The sequence below is a fragment of the Panthera pardus genome, unplaced genomic scaffold (genome assembly GCF_024362965.1).
Source record: "Panthera pardus isolate Hobbes unplaced genomic scaffold, ASM2436296v1 HiC_scaffold_6, whole genome shotgun sequence".
Lineage (NCBI taxonomy): Eukaryota > Metazoa > Chordata > Mammalia > Carnivora > Felidae > Panthera > Panthera pardus.
The window spans coordinates 31,125,621-31,142,391 of NW_026526991.1; the positions used below are offsets into that span (position 1 = coordinate 31,125,621).

The following is a 16,771-nucleotide window of genomic DNA, read 5'->3' on the forward strand; positions in this document are numbered from 1 at the left end:
TTGCGGGATTTTTTTTTTTTCTTTAAGTTTAGAAGCTATGAATCTTCTGATTTCTCAAACAGCATATGTTCCCCTGATGTTCTTGGGCTGCAATCATGTTAGTTTCTACCAAAGGAAAGAAGTTTGCAAAGCGACTTCTGTGTCATAACACATGTTCAGATCAAGTAAATAGTTTGCTTTAGGGGGATTTTGCAGCTCCTTTTCCTGGCATGTGGCTTTTTATTGTAAGGAAGGTTCTTATGTTCAGGAAGAATTAACGAGCAGATGAATGTCCCACTGGGATCTACTGAAACTGGTTCTCAACAAAAATGAGACATCGGTCTCAGGTCTTCGGGGTCTCTGGCCTCTTCCTGTAACTTTCCCCCTCTTCTTCAAAGGATCTTTTCAGTATGATCTGCCACTATAAAAACTCCCCAGAAAAAGATCTGCTTTTCTGTCATTCATAATTATGAATGTTAATTCCCTATATTTCCCTCTACCAGAACTATTTCTATTGTATGGCTTAGTTCTAACAGTACATACAGATTTCTCATTTTTTTTAATCATGTAAATAATTTCAAGGCAACTATTAGCAATGAAAGGGTTATTGGAATTCTGCGTGATGTGGGGAGTATGTGGGGGACACTTTTGACGCATGCCTCCAAATAAAAAATCTAGAACTGCCGACAATAAGATTAGTTTAATGTGTCTGTGCAATGAAAGGTTATCATGAAATGAGAGGTTATCACACAATGAGTGTGACCTAGAGAGAAAAGTTGTAGGATGCTAAAACAAAGTAGCCAAAGAAAAATGTCGTCCGCAGAAGTAGAGAATGTTACAGGAAAAACAAAACAAAACAAAAAACCAGTGAGATGATTGCCGAAAGTGAAAAGATACATTTTAGAGCAGAAGTCACAAACACAGGGACATTTTGCTTCAGCATTCTATCTCCAATAGGGTGTGTGTGTGTGTGCGTGCACACCCCCACATTTAGGTACCCCTGTACCTTTGTTAGGGTTCCCAGAAATTAGAGAAAGAGGAAGAGTGTGAAACCAAAGATGGGGAAATACCTCACTTGATTGGAAGTGCAGGGTTAACTGAAGCTACTCTCAACACAGTTGAGAACTAAGAAATACATTGAAACACGCATGTGAAACCAGTACCAGTGTCAAAATATCCATACCAAAGGTCCTGTTCTTTGTTCATGAAAGATTGACTATGTAAAGTCCTTTCCCTGAGTGTTCAGTGTGCAGCCCTTCTTTCCCTGGTTTCCTTGACTATCTAAAACCTACAAACCGCACAGCAAATAATTGCACAGCACCTGCAGTTGGAAAAGTTTTTATTTGATCCCCTCACCATCGCTCCATGAAGTGCGTGAGGCAAAAATTATTGTCCTCTTATACACTACAGACATTTGGAAGGACTAACTGGCTTACTTGAGGTCACACGGTAAAGGAGTTGAGAGGTTTTCTGGATTCATGTTCTGTTCTCTGCCATCACACCACCAGTTTTCAAAAGCATGTGTTTTTTTGTGTGTGTTTTTTTTCTCTCTCTCTTACCCTTGGAAACCTTTGTTTAAACAAAATCTTACCCAGAAGCATGAACAAATAAAGCAGGAAAAAAGCTGAGCTGCTTTGCTTGAAGCAGGGGTTGGGGGCCCAGAATACTGACAGAGGCAGTTTATTTTCCTTACCAGAAAAGCTTGGGCATTGCAACACTATACCATTCATGCATTGATTCATTCAAAAAGTGAGTTTCTTAAGCTCTGATTTTTTTTTTCTGTTGCTGCTATAACAAATGATCACAAACTTAGCCACTTAAAACTATACAAACTTATTATGTCACAGTTCTGTAGATTCAGAAATCCAAACTTGGTGGACTTACTGAGCTAAAGTCCAGGTGTCAGGGCCACTATGTTCCTTCCTGAAGGCTCTGAGGTCGACTTTGTTCCTTGCTCTTTCAGCTTCTAGAAGCCACTGGTATTCTTTGACTCCTGGCCCATTTCCAGAAATGGCAAGTAAAGTCCTTACCATGTCACATCTTCCGCCTCTTCCTTTATTGCGGTTCTCTCACCAGAGCTGGAAAACATTCTTAGTTTATGAGGAGCTGTAGCACTCTCTTGGACCCAGAAGATACGGGGTAGGCTCTCCATCTCAAGGTTCCTAGTTTAATCACATCTGTAAAGTCCATTCTGCCATACAAAGCAAAAAATTCACAAGCTCCAAGAATTAGGGCATGGCCATCTTTTTGCCAGAGTTCTGACTACCATAGGCACACACTGTGGTCCGTGTGTTGTGTTTTGCCATTGAGACTGCAGGAGGCTAGAAACAGGCATACTAGCAGTAAACTATGTTGCAAGTAATGACCTGACAGACTGGGAGAAACTGGTAAACTGGGAAGCCAGCCGACAAAAACTAAAATAACATTTTAAAAACAGTCATTCAGTCAAATACAGTAATTTGGAGCTAGTTAGGCAAAGGTCGTCACAACTGCATACCTGGAATGTTTTTTCTCCTCACCTTTATTGAGGTATAACTGACAAATAAAAATCGTATATATTTAAGGTGTACAATGTGATGGCTTTGATATAAGCATACATCATGAAATGACAGCAAACTATCCCCTCATAGTTATCCTTTACAATATAGTATTAACTACAGTCCCCTTACTGTACATTAGATCCGCAGAATTTACTCATTTTATAACTGGAAAGTTTGTATCCTTTGATCTAGATATCCCCCAGTGTCTGATAACCACCACTCTATTTTACTCCGTTACCATTATTATTTTTTCTTTCTTAGATTCTGCATGTAAGTGAGATCATATCATATTTGTCTATGTCTGGCTTATTTCACTTAGTCTCTCTTTTATTTGATGAACCTGAACCATCAAAAAAAAGTAAAGCTTAGTACTTCTTCCCACTGTTTAAGAAGTCAAGGAAGTGCGTGTACTATATGTTAGAAAAATGTCTGTATTCTCTATAGAATAATACTGAAAAATTACTTTTCCATGCAAAGAAATAGGCTTTGCATTTCAGCGCTCTCACGAGAACACTGATGAGGGACATTTCTCTATGATTTTTCCTCTATTGTAATGTCTAGTTTTGCCAGAGTGAACTGTTGAATTCAACAAAAGGTGACTATTCCTTACTACTAGCTAAGTATATACAAAGTTAAATTACAACATAAGTTTATTTAACAGCTTTAAAATAAAGTGCTTCAAGAAATACAAGTTTGTCAGAGATGTGTGAATGTATTAACAGATTTAATTTTAGCCCTGACCAAATAGGCTTTTGCTCATTTTACAGGAATCTATCTTCACTGGTATTTGTGTATAACTGATGCAAAAAAAATATTTTGACGCTGCCTTGGTGACATTATTTTGCAATTGTTATAGAAGTCTGTATTAGTATATTTTTAAAAACTAATAGAACATATTAAAAATTACGGTAATCTGAAAAACATATTCAACTGACATGGATTATGGAACATGCTTGTCTTGATATGCTCAATATTTTAAAAATTATGACTATTTTAGAACTGTGCTATTTGGAATTCTCACCAATGATGTGACAGCTTTGTGGGAGTACTGTGACAGTATTGGGTGGTGAAGAGCACAGGATTTAGAATTGTGGACAGGCCTGGGTTTTTACCACTTAGAAGTCACCAAATCTCTCTGTAGCTCAATTTCTCCATCATTAGAATTAGAATATATGAAACTTGAAGTTTGTTTATGATCAGATACACAAAATGCTTGGCACACATAGAGGGTAGCTGTCATTCACCGTATTGTTGAAAAATCACCCACATCTGCACTCACATTTTCGGACATTCTGTCTGATAGCACTGATAAACTGTATGTACTCTTACGTAAGGCCAGCCCCTGTGCTTGACGCCTAGATCTCCCCGCTTCTTGCCTTCTCAAGAACATAGCAATTAGTTGCCTCTCTTCTGACCTACGTCGCCCAGTTGCACCTTCCTGCTGGATCAGCCCCAGGGGCATACACACTTCCCAGTGCTCCTACCAACTTGCAGAGAAAACTCTCCCCTCCCTCAAGTCCTTGCCAATTACTACCCCACTTGTTTTTATTTATTCATTTGCTTATTGGCTCCCCTTTGAAGGACAGCTCTTTAAAAGAGCCGTCTACATTCACCGTCCCTAATTACTCCCTCATGTTCTTTGAAACCCACACCCCACTGGCTTTTTCCTGCACCTGCCTCAGTAAAACCGTTTTTGATAATGTCACCAGTGACCTGAACTCTGCCAAATCCAGTGGTCAGTGCTCAGTTCTCATCTTACTTGACCTGTTATGAGTATTTGACGTAGTTCGACCTCATTCTCCTTAACCTAACTTTTCTTTTTTTAAACTCGGCTTCCTCCTACTCCTTTGGCTTCTCCCTGAGATTCTTTTGTGCTTTCTAAATCTTCTGCCAGACCTTTTACAGTTAGAGCACTGTAGGACCCAGTCCTTTGTTCTTTTTTTTTTTTCCATTTGTACTTATTCCCTGGATGGACTCAGCCACTCTTTGCTTAAAATTCCATTTATACATCAGAGGCTGTCATTTATGTATCTAGCCCAAACTTACCTCCTAAACCCAGATTCAAATATCATGACCTGGTATCATCAGTAAGATATCTCAAAGACATTTCAAACTTCACACGCTCAAAATTTGACTCCTAATCTGACCTCCAGACCTTCCCACCATCAGCCTTCCCACTTCAGTTGATGGTAGTACTATGTTTTCATTTGCTCAAGCCAGAAACCTTGGAGTCACCTTTGACTCTTTCAAATCACACCCCAGCTATCAGGAAATCTTATTGGCTGAGCCCGCAGGAGACATCCAGAATCAAACCAATTCTGGTCAGTGCATTGCTACAGCCCTTTCTTGCTTGGGTGATAACGATAGCCCTTAAGTGGTCTGTTTCTTCTACCTATTGCTACCCTAAAGTTTGTTCTCACCACAGTGAAGTGATTTTTTTTAATGACTTTTTTTTCTTTCTTTGAACAGTTTGAGATTCACAGCAAAATTGAGAGGAAAGTACAGAGATTTCCCATATGCTCCCTGCCCCTACACATGCACAGAGTGGTATGTTTATTACAACTGATAAACCTGCATTGACACCTCTTAATCATCCAGAGTCCATAGTTCATGTTAGGGTTCAGTCTTAATGTTACATTCTGTGAGTTTGGACAAATGTACAATGGCCAATATCTACCATTATAGTGTCATACGGAGTATTTCCACTACCCTAAAAATCCTGTGTTCCACCTATTCATCCCTCCCCCTACAACCTCTGGCAACCGCTGATCCTTTTACTGTTTCCATAGTTTTGCCTTTTCCAGAACGTCCTAATAGTTGGAATCATACAGTATGTAGGTAGCCTCTTTGGATTGGCTTCCTTCATTTAATAATATAAATTTAAGTTTCCTCCATGTTTTTTCATGGCTGGATAGCTCATTTCTTTTTAATGATTAGTGATTAATATTAATTAATATTTTAATAAAAATATACCGTTGTCTGATATGCCACAGTTTATCCACCTGCTGAACAACATCCTGGTTGCTTTCAGGAAATCATTTGCACAATTTAGTCTTCATTTCAATCCAAGGGAGACAGTGCTATGAACAGAATGACCCCTCAGTGTTCAAAGTAGCCTTAACCAAACTTAAACAGGATTACTGCTAGAATAGGTCACGATGCTAAAACAATGAGAAGGCTTAGGTTTTGTTTACAAGCCACTCTTATCTATGTAGGTAGCGTTGTACTCTCAGAAATTTTGTAAATGCTGATGTTCACTTGGTCCAGTGTGACACCTAGTTAGTGTGCAGATATTAGTTGAAAATAATCCAGTGTTTTTAAAAAGTACCTGGCTAGCTACATAAATAGGGAAGGTTTCTAGTCGTGTGCAGATGGACTTCGTGTAATTGTAAGATGCCATAGACAAATGTTAACTCCTAAAAGATTACCGTCACATTTTAAAATGTCTTCAGATATCCATGCCTTTGCTCATGCTGTTTATTTTTCCTGGAATGCGTGTCCCTTCTTTGTCCACTCTTGCAAGCTCCTCCTTGTCCTCCAAAAGCCAGCCAGAGTCCCATTTTTTTTTTCCTGGCTTTTCTTGGCACTGTCTTCCTGCCAAGGGGTTCTCCTCCTTTAAGGTTAATTGATTAATTGCTTCCTTCTTTGTGTTCTCAAAGCATTTGTCATAGATTGTGTGTGTTCTTTATGCACCTGCCTCTGAGTTTCAAGGGCATCTTCATCACCTTTGTTTCTCTAGTGACTGGCACAGTCCCTGTTTCATAATATGTGCTCAGTAAATTGGATTTGAATTTGAAGCATTAGACAGTTTTTACTTTGGTCGCTGATTCATCCAGCCAATATTTACATAAAGAGCTCTTAATGTGCAAGGTGCTGTGTTGTGTGTTATAAGGATAAAAAAAATAAAAAAAAAAAAAAGAGAGAGAGAATCGGGTGCCCAGGTTCTTAAAAACCTAGAATCTAGTGTAGTAAGAAAAAATAAGTCCTGCATAAAAGTAACTACAAAACATGGTGGGATTTTCAAGGAGAAGTGTGTGTGAGCACACATGTGGTGTGTGTGTGTGTGTGTGTGTGTGTGTGTGTGAGTGTGTGTGTGAGAGAGAGAGAGAGAGAGAGAGAGAGAGAGAGAGAGAGAGAGAGAGATCATGCTAGGGTTCAGGAATGTCTTCCTCTTCACTAAGGAAATGTTTTTCCTTATTAAGTGGTTTAAAAGCTGTGATTAAAAACGATGATTCTTTTGATGTCTCTTAAATGAGGTTAAATTCTGTCCCAGATCTAAAAATACATCTCTCTCCCTCACTTGGAGTACTATCATATACTATCGGATTTAAAGCACTGCTCAGGGGTTGCTGCTACTTGCCAGACAGTCTACACTTAAAGTATAGAAAGCCTTTTTTGGTGCCTTAAGGTATGAATTTCATACATTCCTAGTTTAAAAAAGAAAACACCTTTAGTGGTAGATCCTTTATAAGTTGCTACATGTTCATTCCTAATTGCCATTAGGAAATTGGCCTTAGAAAGCTTTTGACAAGAGTTAACAATAATGTCATTGAAATGAAAATCCAAACCACATTTTAACAGTCAATTTTTTAAAAATTTGGTCAGCATATTTTGAACACTCAGCATTTAAGTTATATTTAAGGCAGTAGTTTTTTGTTTGTTTGGTTTTTTTGCTTTTTTTTTTTTTTTAATATAGATTGTCCTTTCCACCTGAAGGTATAAGATGCAATCGTTTGAGTGATTACAGTTTTTCACTGGTCATCACCATCAGTTTTTCTGTTTTCATCTAGACTTGGATTGTCACTTGCATTTATCTTCAGCTGCTCCTATTTAACCCTCTGGTCAAAACTAAAGGGCTCTGCAGGAACCGTGTGACTGATGATGTGAAAGACGTTACAAAATTGGTAAGTAAGGAATGCTTTTGATAGCTGTGAATTTTTGTTTCTTGTGGTTTTTGAAAAAGACTTCATTTTTTTCCTGTCCCAAGTTAGTATTTTTCTAAGACAAGGAGAGAAATCCTGGAGTTATTCTGAAGGGTTTATAGAGAGCAGGTAGGGAGATATTTAAGGTCATGGAGAATCTGTGGGTAAAATTGGTACATCACTGCAGTGACTTTGTTTCTTTGCTCATTTTTTCATCTCCATCACAGGCAGTGAAGGACACCGAAGAGTTCTCTTTGTGCTGATGTGGCAGCACCAGCTTGTTCCCCATTTTCTCTTTTGTGGGTTCCACAGTGTGTCTTATCCCCCTCCACATGCCTTCCTACTATTCTCTAACAAGCCTAGCAAAAAAGATCTGAGATGGCCATTCTCCCCTTTCCAACAACACAAAGACCCTGTCACATGTGGGTGGGTGGGTGGGTGACCCGTGTGAAAACATAGCTGGAGGAGTGGTTTGTTACCCAAATGTTGAACGACTTCTCTCCCACATTTGCCACATGGGAACTCTTCTCTCAGCAAAAGCAATTTCACACTGGTGCCCCTTGGTCACTGCCAGTTTCATGCCACCATTCTCTTAAAATGCACACCACAGAGAGGGAGATAATATAGCATCTGGAATGGATTCTTCCCAACTCTCCTGATGTAGGGGAGATTTTATGTGCCCACTTGAGCGGCAGTATGTGATTTCAGGATGAACAGACTTTGAGAAGCGTTTTCACAAATTCCTGGTTCAAAATAGCCAAGTGGCATTCTGTTACTTGAAAACTGTCTAGAGAACAGAGATGATGCGAGAATAAGGAAGAGATAAGGGTTGTGATATGGAGGAAAGAAAGTGCTATTTGTTGAGATACTTCCCTACTCTTTATATACGTTTCCTGGTTTATATTTTATTTGGGGTTCATAGCCAAACTTCAAAAAAAAAGTTTAATACTAGGGTCAGAGTCTTTCTGGCTTAGGCTCAATGCAGAATTAATAACACACACACACGCAATTTATGTGGATTCCTTAGAAAGATGCCCTGGGGTCCAGGCTTAAAAAGTATTCTCTGATGCAATACCTGAAGATATATCAACACACTTTATTCAAGGGGCTGGTGATCAAAGCAGTGCACCGTTTTCCTGCTATCTGCCCTGCTAGATATTGGGTATAAAGATGTGGTAAGGAAAGTTGATTTTGTTTTTTAAAGAACATAGAGCATGGACCTATTCCTCAAGTTACTTGTTAATTTGTGATCCAAGAAACTATACTAAAAAGAAAATATATGCTTATATTCTAAATTTTATATCAACAGAAGGCACTCATTAAATGTTTGTTCAGTGAATGAAGACCTGATGAGTTTTGCTGTGATAAGCATCGTGATCACCTGTGGTGCTTATTAAAATTACAGGGGTCTGGGCAGCACTCCAAAAAACTGATACAATGATCAGTCTGAGGAAGGGCTCCAGGCGTCTATATTTTAAAGAAATTTCTGAAAGATTTAAGAACTCCTGTCCTAGATGATCTGTTCAGTCAACATTTGGAAACCAAAGTGTCTTGATCCTAGTATGTCCCAATTCTTACTATGACTAGCTTTATCTGTGTTATGTGAATTTATATGGATGTCAGATTAACATGAGTCTCAAAAACATGCTTAAAGTAGTTCATAGCTGGGAAATTACAGTTCTCCTGGGGATGCTGGTATGACCGTGGAGCTGGGGATAAGCAATGGAGACCTGCAGTGGTCTTAAGGGACAAATGTCAAGTATATTGGCAATGAATCATAGTTGGAAGATGATTGTATATTTGACCATAGGCCAAGCATGTCCGAGATTAACATGATATTCAAGGAAAATTACTAAGCATTATTACTTGCTAAGCGTTTAAGGAATACTACTCACTAAGCACTATTTCCTGTGAAATGTCAAACTAGTATTTTGAAGTGGCCTAAGTAGGTATTATAAGCACCTTCCAGGATTTTCCATCCTTGTCTTTAAACATCTGCTTATTCTCCGTCTGTTACCTGTCAGGTGATACAATGAAAAATGGCAAGAAGCATTACTGAGAAAGAAGTACCTGGAAAAGGGATAACTTGTTAATGTTGACACTAAAATATAGTTCCTCACCCCAAGGGCAAATGTGAAATCCTAAGACTGAAAAAAGGTGTTTGTTTGTTTTGTTTTGTTTTGTCTTGTTTTTAACCCCTTCCAGCAACTGACTTGGGAAATATTTTAATTTGAAGAGTTGATTTAGTGAAATTAGTGTGTTTACTTTGGATTAATGAAAAAAAATCAAGTTAATAAAAACTTGGACTCAGATTACTCCTAACTAAGTAAAGATTGACATGATTCACAGCCCATATTTCATAGCGTAGGAAGTAGAAAAATAATCCTTGACCTCAAAATGTTCATAATCTAGTTTGGGAGATAAATCATCTCCATAAAAATATGAATACATATCATTAATACCCAATAATAAGACATGCATGGATGCCATTTAAAAGATTTCGTGGTAGGAACACCTGGCTGACTCAGTAGCGCGTGAGACTCTTGATCTGGGGGTTGTGAGTTCAAGCCCCATGTCGGGTATAGAGATTAGCTAAAAATAAAATCTAAATAGATATAATTTATTTTGTGATGTACCAACCTGTGCTGATATATTGGTTAAGGAATGGATTTTGGAATTGGTGGTAGACCTGAATTTTTTTTTATAAGTTTGTTTTGTTTATTTATTTATTTAGAGTGTGTGTGTGTCAGAGTGAGCAAGGAGGGGAGGGGCAGAGAGAGAGCATCCCAAGCAGGCTTCATGCTGTCAGTGTGGAGCCCAACACTGGGCTCCATCTCAGGAATCGTGATATCATGACCTGAGCTAAAATCAAGAGTCAGCCCCTTAACCAACTGAGCCACCCAGACGCCCCGGTAGACCTGAACTTAAATCCCAGTTTTTTGACCTTAGATGAGTAACTAACTACCTTTCTAAATCTCAGTTTCTATTTCCCAATTTTGTCTTATAGATTAAATAAGAGAGAACGTATGTACAGATTTTTAAATATAGTTATTGTCAGATAACTTCTTTGGGCCTCAGTTTCCTCATCAGTATTAAGATTAATAGTACTTCACAGAGTGATTTTTAAGGATTGAATCAGTTAGTAGAACAGTGTTAGGAACACAGCAAGCACCTGCTAAATATTAGCTATTAGTGGTAGCTATTAGCTATTAGTGGTAGTTGTGGTGTTGTGGGATCATAGGATACTGGAGCTGAAAGAGAACTTAAGAGATAATCTAGACAAACTGTTTCATAAATAAAGAAACTGAGACCCAGGAGCGGGGAAGCACAGCTCCTGGCCCCATTTACCAGTGATGTGCCTTCTACAACATTGATTTTCAAACTGGCTCCTAGAGCCTGCTCAGCCACTCTGCTTTTGTGTATCTGGACTCCCAAATAAGACTTGATTGGAAAAACAAAGAATTGAGCTTCTGAAAAAAATGTTGGAAAGTCACTGCTGTAAACCAGCATTTGTAGGATATCATCTGAGCATCATTCAATCATACTTTTTTAGGGTACTTATTGAAAGTACAGCTATCAGGGCTCTACTGCAGAAATAGGGAGTCTCAGCTGGTGGAGATGGGGTGTAGGAACGGTAATGTTGCCAAGTAGCAGCCTAGGTGATAGGGTGCCAGGACTGCTGAAGCCATAATACTTGTTAAGGTTGGGTTTTTTTCATCTTTGGGGGGTGAGGGGGAGAAAGTGTTCTCATCCTTACTCATGAATTTCACTAATTCAGACAGCAACATGAGTGACTTCAGAGTTGTATGGATACAGATAATCACAGCCTCACTCTAAAGTAGAGTGGGGCGGAGCATCTTGAAGTCAGGCATACTGGCTTGTTTAAGCGTCAGCTCTGCTGTTACTTTGCTGTGTGATCTTGGACAAATAAATCCGGGATTCAGTTTCTGGATTTTAAAACGAGGAACAAGGACATGATCAGTAGTTCTGAGTCTAGGATTCATAAACTTCGAACTCTTACAAGTGGAGCTCCAGACTGTGCCTCTGTACGCTTTATGCACATTTCTGGGAAGAAGGTATATACTTTTAATTTCCCAGAGAAGCCTGTGATACCCCTCCCCCCAAAGAGAAGCACAACAAATCTTCTTGGAAGCCCTTTTCAGCTCTGCAATTCTTTCATTCCATAATGATACTTTGTGCGGTTGCACCTTTCAGAATAATTCAGTAATGCCTGGACTCCAGGAGGTTGCCTAGAACAAGAGGTAATTGTTCTGCAGGCATAACCTTGGTATATTCTATTTGGGAGAAATAAAGTAGGTTGACAGTACCTTTTTACCTTTGCTCACAGTAATTTCTTTTGACTGAACTCATTTCTTCACAGTCTCTACCGATTCTGCCTCGGCATTAGGTGGCAACTTGCACTGGGGCCCACCAACCTGAAGTCTGTTTGCTTGGGGTGATTCTCATGTCACAGAAGCACGTGATTTACGACCTTAGTGTCATTTTTTTTTGGCTTTTTTTTATTTCTTCTTGGATCCTTTGTGCTGTCCCTACAGTCCCTATGGTTTTCATTTGAAATCCTTCTGGCATGTTTGCTCAGCATAATAGTTCATCTATTTACAGAACATTTTGCTTTGTTTCTAAAAAATGTTGCAAGACTTGTTTTAAATGGCAGACTCAGACCTACCTAAAGAAAAGGTCAAGTGTCTGGGAAGAGGATGAATCAAACTTTAAAAACTTGTATCTGTGGGACAATTAGGCTACAGCTTTTAACAGTTGTGTTAATATAAGGAGGCATACAAATATTGAAATAGTTCAAATTAGTTTCTCCTTTTGTTCTTCCTACTGTTTCTTTCATTTGTGATCATAGTGTTCTTCCATTTGGGGGTATTTGATTAAATGTGACCATGTTGCTTTTTAAAACCCTATTTATTTTAAAATATCTTTTGAATAATGTTTAAGGCAGGCTGCAGTCCCAGCCCCATCTTATAAAGGTGAAATTACTCTTTCAAGGTCAGTTTACAAATCAGTGTAATAGAATTAAAACACAGGAATTTATGGTTTTCCTGGTCTTGTGATAGGCACTTACTTTAACATAATAGGAGTTCAGCATAATGGGAGATCATAAAATATCTTAGATAAATTTCACTTCGGACAGTTTTGAATAATTCTGATTTTTATTCTTCAAATGCAGTGTTCTTCAAATAGAATTCTCGCCGCATAGGTTTTTGTTTTTTTGGAGCTTTGAAAAACAGTGGTTTGACAACTGGATAGTTTTTAAATTTTATTAGTTTGCTATATTTAGCATTTTAATTTCTTCTCCTGTGGTCAGTAGAAATCTTCTTTTCCACTTAAAACTAAATTTTGGACTTTCAGTATTCAAAGAAAGGACAGAAGTATATTAGAAATAATATTTGTAAAACTAACAAGTATGTGGCCCGCTATATTACCAAGCATGTCCAACTTACTGTGAAGAAAAAAAAAAATATTTTTTCCTTTGCAGGATGACCCACTTAGGTACTATGTCTCCTACTCCTTGACTTTTTAAAGCAGTAGTTACTGCGTGAGTATCCAGGTACCATGCAAAGCACATTGTCCCCTTTAATCATTACAACCCTAGGAAGTAATTATTTTTACCCCCTGTTTATTGATTAGGAAGCTGAGACCTAGTGATAAGTGACCTGATCATCCTTATCTGGAAATAGGAAGCTGAGTGGAGAGGTTTGAACCTGTAACTGTTTCTGGAACACAAGAACCTAGTTAATAATGTATGATGTCTTAATTTAAGCTGTAAATGTCAATAAACTGAGGGTTGATGGGGGGGTGAGAGGGAGGGGAAAGTGGGTGATGAGCATTGAGGAGGGTACCTGTTGGGATGAGCACTGGGTGTTGTATGGAAACCAGTTTGACAATAAGTTTCATATTAAAAATAAAAATAAATTTAAAAAAAAAAGATGTAAATGTCAACTGCAGTTTTAAGAACTATCATTGTAACCTCTTGAATTTTACTTCCTAAGTAGTAGTCACATGATGAGGGAGTGAATATAATCTAGATGTTCTTTTAATCTCTCTCTCTTTCTCTCTCGTTTTTGTTTTTGGAGGGAGAAGAGTCCTCTAACTTTTAGGTATTCTTCACTGAGAAACGATGACTCAGAAAAGTCTTGTAAAATTGCCATCTTAACTTTGTTTTAGTTGCTAATTGAGTTATTATCAAAAAACAAATACCTGTGAAAACCGAAGACAGTTGTCCTGGTGAATTAGATTGTTAGTATTAACAGGAGATGACTTAACAAGGGAAAATTTGAAAAGCAAAAAGCTTCCTCCTGTGTTATTTCTGAAAATCAGCATTACACTAAGCTGTACATGAGTAGGCTGTGATATTTAAATATGAGCATAGATTTTTTCCCCCCTCTACAGCAGCAACTCTTTAACTTCTCTGGGTCTGAAACTCTGGAAACTGTGGACTCTTTTCCCAGAGGCTTTGTTATGTGCAACATTTTATGTACAGTGTCAAGGGAACCGTGAGTTACCACTCCTGTATTTTGATTGTTGCCTTGAACTTGGGGAGAACAATGGAGACAAGTATGTGTCTCAGCAAAGACATTTAAGAAGCCACTATTTCATAAGATTTAGAGACCTCAACGACATTTGAATTATGAGTTCCAAAGATTTTAGATTAGCGATCTAGAGAGGGCATTAAATGTTCTAACCTTGAGTTCTTTTTCTCCTGAGTCCAAACACCTTTAGGGCCTGCTATGCAGCCAGTGACAATTTGGCATAAAAAAAACTTTTTCTTGGCTGAGTTTTCAGGATTTCTGCATGCTGCCCCTTATGCATTTTTTTCTTTGTTCTTCCCAGTGTCACTGAGTATAGTCAGTCCTCAAGACATCCAAAAAATACAGCCAAAGGGGCCCATCTAGTAGAGTGGGCCCATCATAAAGTGACTTGTGTTGCTGTTTTATGCATTTTACAATCTGGCATAGTACTGACATCCTCATACTCCAAATCACAAAGCTCACTGGGATAATTTGGCGTTCAGGAAAATTTTTAATCAGTTAAGTTCCATTTCATTATTTTATATTTTGCCCTGAACTTATTTTAGAAACTAGAATAGATTTGTTTTCAGAATCTACAGTTTTGATTACTTATCTGTTTGACCCTACCAACAGGCTACTTCCCTAGATTCTAAACCTCGTTCCTGGGTTTTGTTTTTGTTTTGTTTTATTTTGTTTTCAGCTTCCAGTCTCTACAGGAATATTTAATACATGTTGAACACTTTCCTAGTGGTCTTCTAAACTGTTCCTGGTCTCTCTTCTGTCCTTGCTGTAATCCATCCTTGCAGACCAATCTTTCTGAATTTACTATCCCATCCCTCCCTGCTTAGACATTTAATGCAGCACCACTTCTTCTGTGAGAAAGTTAGATCAGACTCAATTTTCAGTAACTAGTTTGTTCCCTTTATTTTAGAGACAAATAGAGGTTCTATAGAGAAGAAACAATGTGTCTAAGGAAGAAGTGACTTGCTGTAGGGTTCTGGTAAAACGTGTCTTACCGAACCTCACTGTCTCCTAGTGGGCTGCCTTCACCCAACAGTCAAGTCCTTCTCTCATGTGGCTTTCCTGGCATATTTCCTACCTCTTACCTGCTGGAGCTTGATTTATCTGTCCACGATTTCCCAAACACACCTTGTGCTTTCCCATTTCTTTGTCTTTGCATACGACCTCTCCTCTAGGTAGGAAAAAATTGAGGCTAAAGTAGATTAAGGAACTTGCCCGAGATCTCTGAGTTACCAGGCTGAGGGCCTGGATCCAACCCGAACGGCATATTCCCAGCACCTGTTCAGTGACTCCTACATCAGACTAACTCAAAGGAACATCTAAACTCCGGGCCCAAGGCTCCCTCTATACTGTCACACTTCCTATAATAATCCATGTATATCAAGCTGAATTTATCACAAGGTTATCTGTGCTGAGTGCTTTTTAACACACTCTTGTGTGCTTGGAAAGTAATACAGTAACTCATGAAGCAACCATAACTATCTACAACTTGACTCCCTAAGTTCTCCCTAAGTTCTCTTCCAAATATAATTGGAAAGGAACCAATGTAAGCTGAGAAAATAATAAAGGGAGACTGCCCTATAGATGACTTACTGAGCCCAGCACGTGGGGCCAGGTTTGTATCCTTCCTGCATCTGGAACTCTTGAGCTCTGCTACCTGGAGACGCCAATTAACCCCTCTGGGCCTCCATGTCTTCATCTATAAAATAGACCTAATAATATATGTCTCATGAAGTTGTGGCAGACTGTATATAAAATTTGTTATGGATTATGAAGCATTTTTAGAAATACTATTACTTTTCATCCTATCAGAAATTAAATATCAGCAAATCAGTTTAATGCAGAATTTATTATTATATACCCCTTCCCCCCCAAGTAATAAGGCATAGAGATTTCAGTGTGTTGGTCAGAGAACTTCTTGTAAGGTTTCTTTGACTTCTTTGAACCAATTTATATATATAAATTAATAATAAAATTAATTGACCATATCCCTTATATTTCTTCCTGCTTGTTAGGAGTATGTATATATATACTCAGGTCCTAAATTTGCTGAATACGAATTCTGTCAATTTTATAAAGATGGATGGAAATAGATAATGTAAATTATCCCGAAGAAGGGGCTGGCAGGTTGTGTTCGGAACACCTGCCACTTCTTGTCCAGTTTTTCCATCTGGAATGGCTTTCATTTACAAGGTTGGTTCATAACATAATAGAATGTTGTTGCTTAGTCTAATTCCAGTTTTTACACATGTGGAAGTGTCCACTGTTTCTTTGCCAGCAGGGCTTACATAAAATGACTGGGTACTTTTGCCTTTCAAACATGGGGATGAAGATCCAAAAGACAGAAGAAATCATGGAAGCATGGGGAGAAATTTGAGAGGAAGAACGTACCCAGGACAAATGTGCAGATAGTAGATGAAATGTGTAGTAGAACAAAGAGGAAAGGGAGGCACTGCTGTCCAAGATCTGAGTTCTAGTTCTCGTCCATACTCCTCACGTCGTAGCTGTGTGACCTCTTTGAGCCTCAAGTTCTCCATCTGTTAAATAGAGATAATGTGTCACAGGGATTGGAAGACTAGATGTGATGAGGCAACATAAGCCCTTCATGACCACAGTGCCTGGCACATACTACATATTCAGAGAAGGTTAGGCTCCAGACTAAGGTGAGTGTAAGATGAGTAAGATGTACCCTTGGAGGTAGAATGGTGGTAAGCACAAGGGAGCAGTCGCTCCCTTGGCTCCCTTCTGACTACTTATGCCTGTGCCTAGATTC

General features: G+C 38.6%; 1 protein-coding gene across 5 annotated transcripts in view; it reads left to right on the forward strand.

The window, feature by feature from the left end:
* KITLG (KIT ligand) overlaps positions 1–16,771 on the forward strand; it is an 85,559-nt gene that overhangs the window by 27,376 nt on the left and 41,412 nt on the right. For all 5 annotated transcript variants that reach the window (XM_053896052.1, XM_019446394.2, XM_019446391.2 and 2 more), the window contains one exon: positions 7,310–7,423. In XM_053896052.1, the coding sequence (XP_053752027.1) occupies positions 7,310–7,423 (114 nt within the window). The remainder of the gene's footprint in view (positions 1–7,309; positions 7,424–16,771) is intronic.